General features: G+C 36.6%; 1 protein-coding gene across 3 annotated transcripts in view; it reads left to right on the top strand.

The window, feature by feature from the left end:
• The window catches only part of Cntnap5 (contactin associated protein family member 5), an 826,603-nt gene that overhangs the window by 413,881 nt on the left and 394,212 nt on the right, over positions 1-18,510 (top strand). For all 3 annotated transcript variants that reach the window (XM_074070497.1, XM_074070498.1, XM_074070499.1), the window contains exon 7: positions 47-190. In XM_074070497.1, coding sequence (XP_073926598.1) covers positions 47-190 — 144 coding nt within the window. The remainder of the gene's footprint in view (positions 1-46; positions 191-18,510) is intronic.

Here is an 18,510-nt window from a genome sequence, read left to right as displayed (position 1 = left end):
GAGAGCTTATTACTAAGAGTGGATTTTTATTTTTCCCACCATAAAGCTAAGTTTTGGAGGAATTCCAGTACCAGGCAAACCTGGGACCTTTTTAAAGAAAAACTTCCATGGATGTATTGAAAACCTTTACTACAATGGAGTAAACATAATTGACCTGGCTAAAAGACGAAAGCATCAGATTTATACTGTGGTAAGTGAACACATCTTTCTTTTGTATTGATGTTTTCTGCCACTTTGGGTAAGTTTTGCTTTCAGTAAATTACCCCTGCACCTCTTCACAGTTTATTTACCTTATACTCTTAGAGCTCTCATCAGGCTCCTTGTTGACACTAGTGAGCAAGAGGACCTGCAGAAACTGAGTCAGTTGAATTGTGTCTCTGGGAAAAAACAGACTCTTAGAAATGTGCAGAAAATTCCATTTTCCTAGCTGTGAGCAACTTTCCAGCTTTGCAGTCTACACCAGTTAACATAATTTTTTATTGTTTCAAGGAAATGCAAGAAGAGCAACAAATATTTTACTAAATTCTATAGCATGGGAGTTACATATTTGCCTAATTATTATTGATATTAAAAATAGGGCATTTTATGGATGGAATTGGAGAACATCATTCTGAGTGAGGTTAGCCTGGCCCAAAAGACCAAAAATCGTATGTTCTCCCTTATATGTGGACATTAGATCAAGGGCAAACACAACATGGGGGTTGGACTTTGAGTACATGATAAAAGTGAGAGCACACAAGGGAGGGGTAAGGATAGGTAAGACACCTAAAAAATTAGCTAGCATTTGTTGCCCTTAAAGCAGAGAAACTAAAGCAGATACCTTAAAAGCAACTGAGGCCAATAGGAAAAGGGGACCAGGAACTAGAGAAAAGGTTAGATCAAAAAGAATTAACCTAGAAGGTAACACACACGCATAGAAAATTAATGTGAGTCAACTCCCTGTATAGCTATCCTTATCTCAACCAGCAAAAACACTTGTTCCTTCCTTTTATTGCTTATATTCTCTCTTTTACAAAATTGGAGATAAGGGCAAAATAGTTTCTGCTGGGTATTGAGGGGGTGGCGGGGAGAGGGAGGGGGCTGAGTGGGTGGTAAGGGAGGGGGTGGGGGCAGGGAGGAGAATTGACCCAAGCCTTGTATGCACATATGAATAATAAAACAATTAAAAAAAAGAATTCTTATTGGTAAAAATTGCTAAATGTCTTTAGTGCAGTATCTACACCACTGATGAAATGCACACATTTGAGCAAAAGCTTACAGTGCTAATTGTGAGTTTTGGAGATTTGGGAAGTAATCACACATTTGTGTTCAAGAACAATGCCTCTAAAATATAAAAATGGCCTTTCTCTTCCTACTGTCTAAAAGTTCTTATTGCTAACTATTATAATGCCTCTTTTACTTGAGTATTTATTTCAATAAAATATTTCAACAAGGAAAAAAAATAGGACATTTTAAACAAATGAAACTATACAGTTTGCAGCTCTGTTCAGTACTACTGTTTGTTCCTTATGGATTACTCCTTTAAAGTTTATGTAATAATAACCTCTTTCTCTGGTGATTTTCTTTGCTCTAAGTTCTATTTTATCTGATATTAAAGAGGCCATGTGTGCTGTAGTGTATGCAATACACTATATGTATGGATATAGCATGTCCATACTTTTGCTTTTAACTTACTTATCATTATATTTGAATTGAGTTTCTTGTGGACTGTAAATAGTAGGGCCATGTTTGTTTGTTTGTTTTTTAATTTACTTTTTCAAAAGTTTTAATTGGTGTGTTTAGGTCATTTATATTTAATGTAATTAATGGTGTGTTAGGACTTAAATCCCATTTTGTCTTTCTTTTTTTATCTCATTCATCTCTTTTCTATTTTCTTATCTGTTTCTTGATAGATTTTTAGAATTTAATTTTTATTTATCTAGTGTGTGTATCTTTGTATAACTTTATTTAGTGGCTTCTTAGATGTTGTATTATACATACATAACTTCTCATAACTTACTGATTTCACCATTTTACCAGTTTGAGTCAAATGTAGAAAACTATTTCCTTTTAAGTCCATTCATTTTCCCTGATTTTTAATAGTTATCTTAATTGATACTTCATTTTTATGTATTTGACAAAATATCAATTTTATTTTTGCTTCAACTGTCAAACGTAATTCAGAAAATTCAAGAGGAGGAGGAAATTTATGTTATTTATTTGTGTTTTTGCTTACTATTGTCTTTTTAAATTTCTGATTTTCCTACATCTCTTCTTTTTATCTTTCCTTTGAATTTGAATTATTTTACTAAACCATTCTTTTACAGTACATGTGAAGATGTCAAATTCTTTAATTTCCTTTATCTAATAGTGTTTTGGTGTCTATGTTCTTGAAAGATGTTTTCCCCAGTTATAAGATTGCAGGTTGACAGTTCTTTTCTTTCAGCTCTTGAAAAATATGGGCCATGGCTGGGTGTGGTGACTCACACCTATAAGCCTACATACTGGGGAGATGGAGATCAGGAGTTTCATGGTTTTAAGCCAGGATAGGCAGAAAGTTCATTAGAGCCCATCTCACCCAATTCAAAGCTGTGTGCAATACTGGGTGCCAGCTAAGCCGAAATCATATACAGAAGGGTGGTGGTCCAGGTCAGCCCAAGCATCAATGCCCTATTCAAAAAAAAATCTCTTAAGCAAAAAGGGACAATGGGAATGGTTCAAGTGTTAGAGCATCTGCCATGCAAGCTGAATGCCCTGAATTCAAGCACCAGTCACAACAAAAATAAATATAATAAAATATTGAGCTACTTCTTTCTGATCTCAGTTACAAACAGTCACTACAGTTGCTTTTCTCTTGCAGATAATGTGTTATTTCTCTCCTAGAGATACAAAATTTTTTTCTTAATTTTACACATTTGTGATGTGTCATGGTATGGATTTCTTTGGGCATATCCTGTTTGGTTTCTGCTCAGTATCTTACTATTATTGTTTTGGCAGTTTTGGGGTATGCATTCAGGAACACAGGGCCTCACTCTTACTAAGCAAGTGTTCTACCACTTGATCCATGTCCTTGGCTCCTATCCTAAGTTTCTTGAACGTATGGGCTTATGTCATTCACCAAGTTCAGAGAGTTTCTTGTCATTGTTTATTTAAGTACTTTGTAGCCCTGCTTCTCTGTCATCCTCTTCCTGCACTTCCTCAACATGAATCCTAGATCCTTTGTTCTAATCCCTCAAGTCATTTTAGTTTATTTTATACACTGTTCTGTTGTTATATATCAAGGTTGCTACTGTTTTCTCTTATTCTTCTAACTTTCATTTTATTCATCTATTCATTTGTTATGTCTGACATCTTTCAATTCTAAAATTTTCATTTGATTCTTCTTTCTACCCTCTATTGCTTGTTAAGACTTTCTATTACAGAGTTCTTTTTTACTCATCTCAAATATGTAATTGTTTTTTGACACATTTTTATTTTACAATCTGTTTTTAAATATTTGTTATAAAGTTCTAATATTTCTGTCAATTCATTGTCTGTATTTATTTTATTTTTGATTCAATTTAGGCCTTTTGTTTGTTGGTATAACAAAATATTTTTAAGGAAACCTGGTATTTTAAGAAATATGCTATGATGAATTTGAGTTAAACCTTCCATTTTCAATATCTTCCTCTTATTCTGTCCAAGTAATAGGTAGAAATGTTTTACCTCAATAATACTAGACTGGGATAGAAATCCTGATTACCCTTTTAGCCTGTATCAACATTTGAGAGTAGAAAATCTACTTTTTACTATGAGGTATGTGAGAGTTCTAGCTTTCCATTAGGTTTTCCTGATACCTCTCTGGCTAAAATGGGTAGGAAAACTACATTACTGTCTCCCATGTGACCTCTGGGATCACTATAGTGTGTGTGTTTAGTGGGGGTAGGGGTAGCCTGGTTGTCACTGAACTATGCTAAAAGTCCTGATTTTCCACTAAGCCATCTTGATAGCATTTCTGCAAGAAATAAATGAGGCCTCTCATTACTACTGAGTGGAGTAGATGTCCAGAATTCCCCTGTAATCCCTATTATTATCAGGCATTTCCATATTGGTCTTCTCTGATACCACCATGGCCAGAGGTTGGACAGTGTAGTGAAGTGGAAGTAGGTCACAGTTTTAATAAGGTACTTAGCTTGAGTACGACAATTATTGTCTAAAAATATCCGGTCTCTCTCTGTGGATCTTTTTCCCATCCTGTGGTGGGAAAGATCAGGTTTCTAACAGTATTTTCTTTTAATTTGTCTATGCCAGTTGGCCTCTGGGTTATTGGTCTTTTGGAAATGTGACTAGTACATATGAGGTTAAAAAGAAAATCCAGGGAACTCTGCATCATATTCTGCTTTTCGTCCTGAGGTCTTTATACATGCTTTTTGTCTTCTTTCCACCATTCAGAAACTTTTTAGGTTTATTTTATACATTATTTTTAATTGCATTCAGCAGGAGGCAGAAAGAAAGGTATACTGCTTGATAATCACTGAATTATAAATTCCTTAAACTGACTTTGTAAACCTTGACAAGAATACTTCATGTTATCATTACAGGCAAATATTTAACTTACCTTGTATTGTGCTCATTGGAATATCTGGACAAGCTATAGTATATAAATGACTCAATATGTTTCCTGCCTTGATAAGTATAACCAATAATGAATATTTTATGTTTTGGGTTCCATATTAACATAGTTTTTGGAAAATTACCATTGAATTCTAGAATATAAGACAAGCTTGCTTGAGAAAAAACATACTTGGATTTAAGGTTGAAAGTATTTTAGAAAATTTACCCTGAGTGTCTTTCTCCTTTAATTTGAAAAATTTAAGATGGTGCTAAGGATTTAGTCCCCTACGAACCCATCCTTGGCTCATGACCAAGGTTCTTGACAATTCCTCCACCTACTCACAAGTGCTTAATTTATTTGTTGCTTAATTCACCTAATTACTTGCTTGCTATTACATTTTTCTTCAGTCCTGGCCTGCAAAGTTGAGCCATGAAATATGCACTCATTCTAACCCCTTCCATGATATTATTGCCAAAGATCATTTCATAATCTATCAGTTCCTTTGAGTTCAATCTGCTAAGGCAGGGGAACTGACACTGGGATCATATGCTTCTGGAATTTTAGCTCAGGCAAATGTTCTAAGCATCAGAACAGCTCTACTTGCCATGGTGGTAAGACTTCACAGAGCAAGTTGAAACACAATAAGCTTATGAAAACATCATTCACTTTCCATTTCCCATATGCTGGTCCTTAAAATGGAAGAGGTTGAACATGAGGTAGAGCCTTAGATTACAATATCCCTATGGCAACATCTACATAAAGGAAACCTCCACACATACTTCACTAGAAAATTGCTTTAATAATGATATATATTAAATACAGTCACTGAATAAGTAGAGAAAGAAAGATGAAATAAGAAAGAAGAACAAGGAGAGAAAACACAAGTTTCTGAATGCTCACAGCCTCCATCATCTCTTTATCTGGGAGAAGCATTAATCAAAACTTTAACAAATGTTGTCATGATTTTTATACTATGATAGCACTAGCAAGTAGCCTAAAACTTTGGTAGTATGCTTTAATCCTCGGGGTTTAATAGGCAGTATCAGTAATATGAGGTGCAGAGAATCCATTTAGCTGTAATGCACTTGGAAAAAAATCCCAAGAAAACAGTTTTACTGTGCAGGTAGCCAACCTTAGTTTTCACCTTCACACTGTTATAGAAAAATGCACATTATTTTTCTCCCAAATTGCTTCCATCACCTTGCTTAAATGAGAATTCACATCACTGTGCTCCCACACACATGCATGCACCTGATCTGTTTCTTTAGAATTCCTTGTGGGGTTGATTGGTTTGCACTGTTAAATACTGAAGTACAAACTCATTCCTAGAATCAAGGTTAAGATTTCCCCCAAAGAAAACATATCTGCTACAAAATCATCTCTACTCCAAATACCTGAGTCACTATGAAGCTACATCAGGGCTTATGGAAATGACAGTGTTTTCATCCCTTGTCAGGGTTCATAGACTGCCATACTTATTGAGGCTGGGGAAGTCCAGGGTTTGCCAGGAGAAAAGGGGAGTCAATAAATCAGGCAGCAGAATGTAGCAAGGCCCCATAAGTGGCAAATTGTGGATTCCCGGCTTAAGAACACACCAACCTTCAACTCATATAGCTCAAACCCCTCTAGCAGGCAGCATTTGGGTGGCATCCCCTTTGTAATCTTTCATCCTTTTCTTGTGGGACCTGCCCACTCCCTGGAAATTTAGCAGCTGTTCCTTAGGGATAATTCAATTCAGTCTTTATAGCTTAATTTGACTACAGGACAATCCTCCACATTACAAAATGCAATAAAACTAACAGCTTAAAAAGTAACCATAAAAAAACTCACTATTCTTCAAATTCTCCATCATGTGCTAATACAGAATCATATAATAAATAATCAGAAAGTAAATGATTCATTGAAGTGTGTGTACAGTACCTGTAATGTGGATTATTATATACCCTAGAAAATATATTGCTCTGATAGTTTACTGAACATGATTAATTTCATATCTCACATTCCATTAGAAATGATGCTTTCTTTGAGCTGTTCTGCCTGAGTGTTACATCCCCTCTCCAAGAGGCAAGGAGAGTGACAGGATTGTCTTGCAGTTGATTAAAGTCTCATTCATGTCATTATAAATCTTAAAATGATTTTTTTCAATTAAGAGTTCTGTACATTCATGTTATTTTACTTGTTTATGTTATTTTACTTGGTAACTTTCAGAAGGGGAGAAAAAAGCCAATGACTAATAGCAAGACTATAGTTACAGAATTGGCTTTGGAACTAATGGACTTTGTTAACATACTTCTGTGCCTTTGTCTCCAAATAATTGAGATCAAGGAATTGAATTGGCAATGGCCAACACTAAACACATATAATGATAGTCACAATGCCTTGGTTAAAGCTGCAGAATAAACACAAAGTACTTTTCCACTTGCTCTAGAGAAAGGCTGATGCTCTCTGCAATCCAGCACCAGCCATAACACAATGGTGGAGAGTTTGTGTGCTCAGGTTCCTGATCCCCACTGAATGACTTCCTTAGCTATGGGCTGTGGGCAAATGACCAAAGGCCAGTACACTCATTCATAAGTTGGGACAATCAGAGCACATCCTCCAAAGTATTAATATGAAGATTGAGTCAGTTTTTCATATGGTTAGTACAAAGCATGGTTCACAGTCAATCTCCTATACCATTCAGCTGAAGTTTGAGTGTCAGCCAACATTTATTTGCCATTTTGTGTAGATAATTAATGAAGTCACATATAGTTTCCAAATAATAAAAGTGGATTGAATATTTTTTCCTCAATCTGAATTTTAGTTTATTTCTAAACACTATAAATGTGAAAGTGGGTTTGGAGTTAATAAATTTTAATCATGCCCATCTCATTCATTGGAGGAAATTTAATGACAGCTCTCATCTAGATGTGCTCAAATGATGGCATCCTTTAAAACACACCATTAGAAAATGATGTTGCCCAGTGAACTTAAGCATATAGAGAAGTAATAACAGCGGGCTTTTATGAATTTGTCATTTTTTATTTGCATCTCTGCTGTCATGCAACTCATTGAAGCATAGGTATTTATTTCTTGCAACTCTGCATCCAAAAAACACTCTCACTATGGAATACATGTAACTTATACACATGAATTCACAGTCAAAGCTGCACACACATGCGCACACACACACATTGTGACAGCAGCCTTTGTCTTACCTTCCTGTCACCCAGGAGTTCATGAAAATTGCTCAGAGAAAACTCCCTCTTGTCTAGTGAAGCCTATAATCTCCTCAGCTTGTCCCCAGGATCATGTTTCATAGCTGTGAGTGTGCTCTGTGATAAACAATATTTTTCCTTGATGGAAGGAATCATTTCAAAAAGCAGCTGATATATCATGTCTTCTCTCCCCATGTCCCTGTTGTCTGCCACTGATATTTGACCAGTTGACATTCAACTGCGTCTGTGCTGTGTGTTCCTTATACCTCTGAAAAAGCATGATTTCTCAGTTGTTCACTTCCTGAGCAGTTGCTTACTTCATTTCTTTGGAAAAATTGAGATCAAATAGTTCAAGGTCAGATCAAAAAAATATGTCTTAAGTTAAAAAATAAATAAATCAACTAACAATGGAGTGATCATTATCTTAATTCATTTAGGCAGGTATAACAAAATACCACAAACCAGCTGCTTATAAACAATAGCAACTTATTTCTCATAATTCTGGAGGGTGGGAAATTGGAGGTCAGGGTGTCAATGGGGCAGGATTTTCAGAGGGCACCTTCCAGGCTATAGATAGCAGACTTCTCCCTAAGTCTTCACAAGATAGAAGGACAAACAACCTCTTCTGGGTCTGTTTTATAAGTTTATTATAACATGATGTCAACATCTAATCACCTCCTGAAAGGCCTCACAAACCATCATGCTAGGCATTCGATTTCAATGTATGAATGTGAGGTGGGCACAAACATTCAGATCACAGCAGACTCCTCTGAAAATTACCTTAAATTACTATTAAGACTTCTTTTCTAAGGTGACCAACTTTATTTGCTTATCTGAACATAATTGCTTGAAATTATTAAAGAAAACTTCTTCATAAGATTTTTAAAGCATTTCTATATATATATAAATTTCTTAATAAAAATGCTAAGTATATAGTATAAAGCACCAACCAGGTGAGAGGAAAACCCTGTTCTTACCCATATTAGGTTAATTTTCACATTTTAAATACATGCTTTATAGAGCATAAACCATATTTTATGAAGAATTTATACCTTGATTTCTAAGATTAGCTTTTACCTAAAGTATATCCAATATGTTCAACTTATATTATTTAAAAGTTTATGAAAGCTACTTTAAAATATTATTTAACATTAAATCAATTCACCAGTGTTCACTTAAGAGTCTACTTACTAAAATATGAGTTGTTTAGATATTTGCTGTCAAAAAATAAAGAGATCTGTTAAAAGTTTTTAAGGAGTGATGGAGGGGGTGAATTCAACAATGATATATTGTAAGAACTTTGGTAAATATCACAGTGTACTCCATTACAGCAATACTAAAAAATTGAAATTACAATCATGATGAAAATGAATTTTCTGAAATTCAAAACAGATAACTAAAAATGAAAATTATTGGGTTATAGTTAAGGTTTTTTTTTCTTTTATTTGACTCAGGATCTCACCCTGCAATTGTCCTCAAACTCATATTCCTCCTGCCTAGCCTCCTAAGAGCTGAGATTACAGCTATGCACCATAAGATACAATTCGGATTATGGACTTTTTTACTCAACCTATATTGTTTAAAGTCTGCACCAAATTTGGTACCTACAGTATATAAAGGAGCTTGCATATCTTGCCAAATTTACTCAGTACTATCTAGTCATTTGAATATTCAAATGACTTTAAAAGAGTAGAGAAAATTGAAAGTTGAAATGTACTCAGGTGATTTTCTTCAATGCTAAACTTCCAAGTAATAAGCTGAACATTTTTTTTTTTACTCTTTTCTTCCCAATAATAACAGCCACTTTAACTGCTTCCTCTGAAGACATGTTGTGTCCTAGAGCTGTCTTACAGATGAGATGCCACAAGTCATGCACAAGGTGAACATCCTAGGGGCAGTGAACAGCAAAATAACTGATGGAGTTAGGTGCATATTAGTTCCTCTGTCCGTGACACTTCTGAGTGAGGCAGGCAGAGGGCAGCCATTACTATCCATATTCTTTACTAAAAAATGCTTTATAGTCAGGGCTAGGGAAGGAAAGTCAATGATGTATATTCAGAGGCTGTGCCATTCACAGTTGCCTTTTTTCTCTTCTGGAAAACACTATACCATCAGCTTTTATTCATTTTTATTACATGTCTATTTTTTTCCTAGGGTACTAACTGACTTTCACATTAAAGTAAAGGAAAAAAAGAATGTACACACACATATGACTAGGCAGATCCGTGGATGGCACTACTACCTGAGTATTGAAGAGCAGTGAGGTGTTTCAGAAATGGTCCCTGTGTCATTAATTGCCAAATGAACTTCTCCTTTGTGTCTCCTGCAACATAAGAGCATCAAGGAAGAATATTGCCTTTTCAAACTCACTAGTAGCGTTCACATCTTAAATCAGTGTGATACTAAAAATCTAAATGAAAAACTAGCAGTTCTGAACATCTAAGAGAGGGACTTGGGGAGAGACAAAGAGAGACATACCTATATTTATTTCATGTGTTGCCTGAGCACAGTGTTGGACAATACCAGATTATTTCATAAATGTATGAAGGGCTGAATTTCAAATATAGGTCTAAGCTCCCATCATTAGTAAAACATAAATCTATCTGACTTTGACATTGCAAATATGCTCAAAACAATAGTGAAACTAGAACTACTATCATTTATGGACCCACGTAATTTATTACATTGAAAAGAGTTTCTCATACTCAAAAAGTTTAATAGGAAAAGGGGACCAGGAACTAGAGGAAAGCTGAGATCAAAAAGAATTAACCTAGAAGGTAACACACACGCATGGGAAATTAATATGAGTCAACTCCCTGTTTGGCTATCCTTATCTCAACCAGCAAAAACACTTGTTCCTTCCTATTATTGCTTATACTCTCTCTTCAACAAAATTAGAGATAAGGGCAAAATAATTTCTGCTGGGTATTGAGGGGGTAGGGGGGAGAGAGAGGGGGTGGAGTGAGTGGTAAGGGAGGGGGTGGGGGCAGGGGGGAGAAATGACCCAAGCCTTGTATGCACATATGAATAATAAAACAATAAAAAAAAAAAGAATCTGAAGGGGCTAATAAATATTCAGAGTAAAAAAAAAGTTTAAACACTATAGGCTTGCTTGTATTTGAAATATCTAAACAATTTTTGCCTCTCTATATAAGGATTTTCAATGTTATACTTCTCCCCAAAACTATGTTATATTTTGCCTAAAGACTTTCTCACGCAGCTTACCCTCCTCCTTTATTTCCCAACCATTTATTTCTACATTTTCTCTAATACTTTCAAGAAAATTATTTACACTTCAGTTGTAAATAATCTAGTTGGGATGTCCACCATGGTAGCCAGTTAGTACATCAGTGTTTTCTTCCAATACTATGACAAGATCCAAAATTTGCCTGCTTCATACACAGAAGTGGGGTCTTTATTAGATCAATATGATCTATTAGTTAAATAAACATATTATTTTAAAAAATAATTTTAAAATGAAAAATTACATTGATTGGGCTTTTCAGAAAGTAAATGTGAGATCAAGAACAAAGTTAAGTGGACTACTTTAGTCTCCATAAGCCAAGTTTAATGTGGCCAACAGAAATCTCATGTCCTATTAGGTTTTGGAGTGAAAGAATGCTCTAAAAGCCACCATTCAATCTACTACGTGCCACATGGTGGGTGTTTGTCAGCACAGAATGTTCTATGGATAGATAACATGAGTATCTGACTGTTCTCATGAACCATTCACTGTCAACTTCCCAAGGTGAACAGAAGTTTGGGTAGCCTTAGAAGATGCTGGTTTAGGTGAATATTCTTTATTCTACAAGTATGGGCACAATAATCCTCTATCCTACAATGATAGCAAATAGTTGTCCATTAACTTGTAGACAACTAACTTCTCTCACACAGTATTCTGCATGTGTGTGTGTGGGTGTGTCTGTCTGTCTGTCTCTCTGTATTCTTTTCTCCCCATACAGGGACAGCAGTCACAATAGATTAATGTCAACCTCTATAACCTCATAGTAGCTTAATCATCTCTTTAAAGACCCTGTCTTCTAGGGGTTAGTACTTCAACATATGAATTTTAGTGATACACACCAATATTTAAATATTCTGAAGAATATTTAACAGACTTTCATACACTGTCAATGAGCACCCCCTTTCCAAACAAACAAAAACATGACACTGCCAGACTCATGAAGAACTCAGGTTCCCTGATCTTTTTGGTCCTTCTGCTTTACTGATCCTTTTTCTTGCATCTTGAGGGTCACAATAGTCTACTAGAACTTCTGGTGTTCTATGTCAGGAGCCACAGGACAGAAGTAGGTGAAAGCAAAAAGCTATTCCTCCCAATTGAGTCAGCTCCCTTTAAGCAGCCTTTCAGAAAGTCCCATCCAATGTTTTTGCCATGCCATACTTTTAGGACCAGGTTTAGACACCTGGCCACATCACACACACACACACACACACACACACAAACACACATATATATGGGACTTGGGAAGATGAAATTAAGCAGTTAGACATACTATTGTCTCAAATAAATTGATGCTCCACTCCCAAGAAAAGCAATGAGAATTTATTTTGAGCAAGTAATTAGGGACCTCCTCCACAGTCCCTGTGACAAATAAAGGTCAGTATGTGGGAGTTCTTGTGAAAGAAGTAATACAAATTCTATCTTAGGGTCAAAGATGAAAGCAGAACTCTACCATTACCCATACATGATGCATTAGACTTTTCTTGCCCAATATGGTAGCCACTAGCCATTTGTGGTTGCTGAGTATTTGAAATAAATATGTCTGGCGAATATTGAGATGTGTTTTAAAGATAAAATTCATGTTGATTTTCTTTTCTTTTTAATTTCTTTTATTCGTATGAGCATACAATGTCTGGGTCATCTCTCCTCCCTTTCCCCGCCACCTCCCTTTCCCCTCCCTCCTCCCTCTCCCCTTTCCCCCCACCACACTCCACCTCTGAGGAGAAACTGTTCTGCACTTATCTCTAATTTTGTTGAAGAGAGATTATAAATATTAATATGTAGAATTGAGGGTTTTTGTTTTTTGAGATAAGGATAGCTATACAGGGAGTTGACTTGCATTGCTTTCCTGTACATGTGTGTTATCTTCTAAATTAATTCTTCTCTAAGTAACCTTTTGTCTAGTTCCTGGTTCCCTTCTCCTATTGGCCTCTGTTGCTTTAAAGTATCTGCATTAGTTTCTCTGCATTGAGGGCAACAAACGCTATCTAGTGTTTTGGGTGTCTTACCTATCCTCATACCTCCCAAGTGTGCTCTCGCTTTATCATGTGATCAAAGTCCAATCCCTTTGTTATGTTTGCTCTTGATCTAATGTCTGCATATGAGGGAGAACATACGATTTTTGGTCTTTTGGGCCAGGCTAACCTCACTCAGAATGATATTCTCCAGTTCAATCCATTTACTTGCGAATGATAAGATTTTATTCTTCTTCATGACTCCATACAATGCCATTGTGTATAGATACCACATTTTCTTAATCCATTTGTCAGTAGCGGGGCATCTTGGCTGTTTCTATATCTTGGCTATTGTGAATAGTGCTGCAATAAACATGGGTGTTCAAGTGCTTCTGGAGTAACCTGTGTCACATTCTTTTGGGTATATCCCCAAGAGTGTTATTGCTGGATCATATGGTAGATCTATGTTTAGATTTCTAAGAAGCCTCCAAATTTTTTTCCAGAGTGATTGTACTAGTTTGTATTCCCACCAGCAGTGTACAAGGGTTCCTTTTTCCCCACATCCTCGCCAACACCTGTTGTTAGTGGTGTTGCTAATGATGGCTATTCTAACAGGGGTGAGGTGGAATCTTAGTGTGGTTTTAATTTGCATTTCCTTTTGGCTAGAGATGGTGAGCATTTTCTCATGTGTTTTTCTGCCATTTGAATTTCTTCTTTTGAGAAAGTTCTGTTTAGTTCACTTTCCCGTTTCTTTATTGGTTCATTAATTTTGGGAGAGTTTAGTTTTTTGAGCTCACTGTATATTCAGTCCTCTATCTGATGTGAAGCTGGCAAATATTTTCTCCCATTCTGTGGGTGGTCTTCTCAGTTTAGGGACCATTTCTTTTGTTGAGCAGAAGCATTTTAGTTTTATGAAGTCCCATTTGTCTATAGTTTCTCTTAGTTGCTGAGCTGCTGGGGTTCCACTGAGGAAGTCCTTGTCTATACCTATTACTTCCAAAGTATTTCCTGCTCTTTCCTGTACCAACTTTAGAGTTTGGGATCTGATATTAAGGTCCTTGATCCATTTTGAGTTAATACTAGTACAGGATGATAAACATGGGTCTAGTTTCAGTTTTTTGCAGACTGCTAACCAGTTTTCCCAACAATTTTTGTTGAAGAGGCTGTCTTTTCTCCATCCTATATTTTTAGCACCTTTGTCAAAAATAAGTTGGGTATATTTGTGTGGATTAATATCAGGGTCCTCTATTCTGTTCCACTGGTCTTCATGTCTGTTTTTGTGCCTGTACCATGCTGTTTTCATTGCTATTGCAATTGACCCATTGGTTATTGAGCAATGTGTTGTTCAGTTTCCAGCTGCTTGCATGTTTTTTGTTATTATTTTTGTTGTTGAGTTCTAATTTTAATGCATTGTGGTCAGATAGAATGCCTTTTATTATTTCTATGTTCTTATATTTGCTGAGGCTTTCTTTGTGTCCTAGGATATGAACAATTTTTGAGAAGGTTCCATGGGCTGCTGAGAAAAATGTGTATTGTGCGGTAGCTGGATGAAATGTTCTGTAGACATCAACTAGGTCCATTTGCTCTATGGTATGTTTTAGATCTAGGATTTCTTTATTGATTTTTTGTTTGGATGACCTATATATTGGTGATAGGGGGGTATTAAAGTCTCCCACTCCCACTGTGATGGAGTTTATATATGTTTTTAGGTCCTTCAGGGTATGTTTGATGAAATTGGGTGCATTGACTTTGGGTGCATATAGGTTGATAATTATTATTTCCTTTTCATGTATTTCTCCTTTCATTAGTATGGAATGTCCTTCTTTATCTCTTTTGATTAATGTAAGTTTGAAGTCTAGTTTGTCCAAGATAAGTATTGCTACTCCTGCCTGTTTTGGGGCCCATTGGCTTGGTAAATCTTTTTCCAGCCTTTCACCCTAAGTCTAAGCTTATTTCTATCGATGAGATGGGTCTCCTGTAAGCAACAAATTGTTGGATCTTCCTTTTTAATCCAGTTTGTCAAACAGTGTCTTTTGGTAGGGGAATTAAATCCATTAACATTGAGTGCTAGTATTGATAGGTATGTGGTCATACCTATCAATTTAGTTGTCTTAGTTATTTAAGGGTTTGATTGTGTGTTGCTAAGTTGCTGTTACTCTCTGCTTTCTTGCCTTTTCTTCTCCTGTGGTTTGGTGCTCCTGTCCTTTCATGGTTATGTTGGCTTTCACTTTCTGTATGCAAAATCCCTTGCAGGATCTTTTGTAGTGGTGGCTTTGTGGTCATATACTGTTTTAGTTTCTGCTTACCATGGAAGACTTTTATTGCTCCATTGATTTTGAATGATAGTTTTGGTGGGTAGAATATCCTAGGGTTGAAGTTATTGTCATTCAGTGCCCAGAAGACTTCACTCCATGCTCTTCTTACTTTTAATGTTTCCATTGAGAAATCTGCTGTGATTTTGATGGGTTTACTTTTGTAAGTTATTTGGTTTTATTTCTCTTACAGCCTTCAATATTCTTTCTCTATACTCAGTGCTTATTGTTTTAATGATAATATGTCGTGGGGTAGTTCTGTTTTGGTCAAGTCTGTTTGGTGTCCTGGAGGCTTCCTGTACATGAATGGGCATAGTTTTCTCTAGATTTGAGAAATTTTCTGTTATTATTTTGTTGAATATGTTACAAATTCCTTTTGTTTGCATCTCTTTTCCTTCTTCAGTGCCCATGATTCTCAGGTTTTGTTTTTTGATGGAGTCATTGAATTCTTGTATGCTCCTTTCATAAGTATTGAGTTGTGTAACTAGTAGTTCTTCAGTTTTTCCTTTAATTGCCATTTCATCTTTGAGTTCTGAGATTCTGTCTTCTGCTTGTTCTAGTCTGCTGGAGTTGTCTTCCATTTTGTTCTGCATTTCCATTTCGCTCTCTTTTCTGAAATTTTCCTTATCCTGAGTCACTTTCTCTTTAATGTTGTCTGTTTTCATCCTGAGTTCATTTATCTCTCTATTCATGGTGTTCTTTGTTTCACTTTGTTGTTTATACAGTGCTTCTATAGTTTCTTTTATTTGTTCTTGTGCTTTCTCAAATTCTCTATTTTTGTTATCTTGGAATTTCTTGAATGTCTCCTGTACATTTTGGTTGACCATATCCAGTATCATCTCTATTAAGTTCTCATTAATTACTTGCAGGATTTCTTCTTTCAGTTTGTTCTTATGGGCTTCATTGGGTTCTTTGGCATAGTTTATCTTTGTTCTATTGGAGTCTGGATCTGGGCATTTGCTTTCTTGATTTCCCTCTGGTTCCTGTACTAATTTATTATTGGAGGAAGAATGATTTCCATCTTTTTTCCATCTTCCCATCCTTCTACTTGCTGCTATTACTGTCCCTGTACTGTGTGTAATTTAGTATTGTCTAGCTTGTATTAGTAAAAATTATGATATCTAGAATGGAAGGGTAAGGGGAGGAAAAAAGCAAAAAAAGTAAGGAAGAAAGAGAAAAGGAGAATACAGAGCCAAAGAGATATATAAGGAGAAAAAGTGTACTGATCAACATTGGGCTAAACAGGCATTAGAGGGACAGAGAAAGAAAAGAAGAGAAAAAAAAAATTCCCAAGTTCAAATGCAATGGAATTTCAGTCTTAATAATTCTGGTGTTGCTCCTTCAGCATCCAGTGCTGGTGTTGGTGTTTGAGTAGTATTTCTGTTGTCTCATCAAAGGAAAAAAGAGAGACAAAAAAACAAAAAACAAAAACCCCAGAAAACAAAACAAAACAAAAAAACCAACAGGGTATATAGGACTGTAAAGAATAAAAGTTTCAGGTCCAGAAAACACACCATTTCAGTCTCAGTAGTTGTCCTGAAACTACTAGCTGCTAGTAGCAAGTAGCAAGCAGCAAGCTAGTAACTGGATCTGAAGAAGCTCTGAGGCTGCTGCTCACCTGCCACCTACTGTCAGGTGGCTTCTGCTGCAGGGTCTATTTATTGCAGTTCGCAGGGTTTGAGCGGTCACATTCACCTAATCCAGTTGGCTTTATTTATTTAGCATTCTCCTGGATGCCTATCCCTTCTCTTTTCTCCTGTGTAAAGTCCTGCCAGCCTATTTACAGTTGTAGGCTTGTTCATTTACAGTTTGCATGGGGAATAGCTCCTCCCCCACTCTCCAGCAGAGTATGCAGCCCATCAACCTCTGTTGCAATCCTTTCCCTCTCCAAGCTCTTTGCTTGGGGCTGCCAATCCTGCCTTCTCCAGCGGGCTTATTTATTTTGAGTTCTTGTGGGGAAGAGCCCCTTCCCCACTCTCTGGCAAAGACAGCCATCCGTCAGCCTCTGTTGCAATCCTTTCCCTCTCCAAGGTTTCTGGTTGGGGCCGCTGAACTGGCTTTTTTCAGCCAGTTAGTTTATTTAGAGCTCGTGTTCGGAAGAGCCCCTCCCCCACTCTCGGGCCACTTCTGGCAGCCTTCCCTTCCCCAAACTTTCCAGGGGGGGCTGCTAAACCCACCTTCACCAGTGGGCTTGTTTATTTTCAGTTCACATGGGGAACTGCCCATCCCCCACTCTCTGGTAGAGTGTGTTCACCCATCAGGCATTTTTGCAAGTCTTCTCCACTCTAAGATTGCTGGGTGGGGGGATCTGCACACCCGTTTATCCAGCAGGCTAGTTTATTTACAGTTCACGTGGGGAAGTGCCCCTCCCCATTTCTCCAGAGATCAAGGTGCCCTGCCCTTTTTGCTGCATGTGTTTTTTTCAGTTGCTTGTTCATTATTCAGTTTTTTTTTTTGCAGAGTGGGGGTCAGTCTGTCCAAGGGGCTGTGCTGCTTTATCCCAGGGGTGGTTGTGGGGGTACCACTTGCTGTTTATTTGCTCACCTGGTGGTCTGCATCTCCCAAGTAGATTAGGAGCCGGTGCCTGGAGGTGCAGGAGCCCTCCTGATTTCTCCGTATCCAGTGGCATGGGGAAACTATGTGTGGGCTGGGAGTACAGGGGTGTTGGAATTTTCCTTATTCTTGGTGGTTTTTCCTGCCAGGTGTGTCTCCAGCTTCTCAACAAGATTTTTACTTTAAGGAACACATGCTAGCTGCTTCTTCCCACTAGTTGCCATCTTGGATCCTCCTCATGTTGATTTTCTTAATATGAGAAAAAGAAAATAATTTTGATACTGATTACATGTTTAAATAATATTTGTATTTTTAAGATAAATAACCCAATACTAATATTCAAGTTAAATTAATCTATTTCATTTTTTCATATGGATGCCACAAAATGTTGAATTCCATCTGTAGCATGCATTACATTTCTATTAATTAATGTTGTTCTAGTCTATTTGTCACCCCAATATAAATACTCTAGTAGCAGATTTTCTTATTGTTTTATTTTAAAGTGTTTAATTAAGAAACAAAGATTGTATACACATTCAAACTGTAGAATTATTTGATGTATATGCATTATGCAATGATAATCTCAATCAAATTAAGCATCTATTACCATTCATGCTGTGTACTAGATCCCCACAACTTGTTCAACTTATAACTGAAAGATTATACCCTTTGATCAACA

This window comes from Castor canadensis, chromosome 4 (genome assembly GCF_047511655.1).
Source record: "Castor canadensis chromosome 4, mCasCan1.hap1v2, whole genome shotgun sequence".
NCBI classification, from domain to species: domain Eukaryota; kingdom Metazoa; phylum Chordata; class Mammalia; order Rodentia; family Castoridae; genus Castor; species Castor canadensis.
Note: the sequence above shows the minus strand (reverse complement) of the source record. Positions and strands in the feature narration are given on the sequence as shown.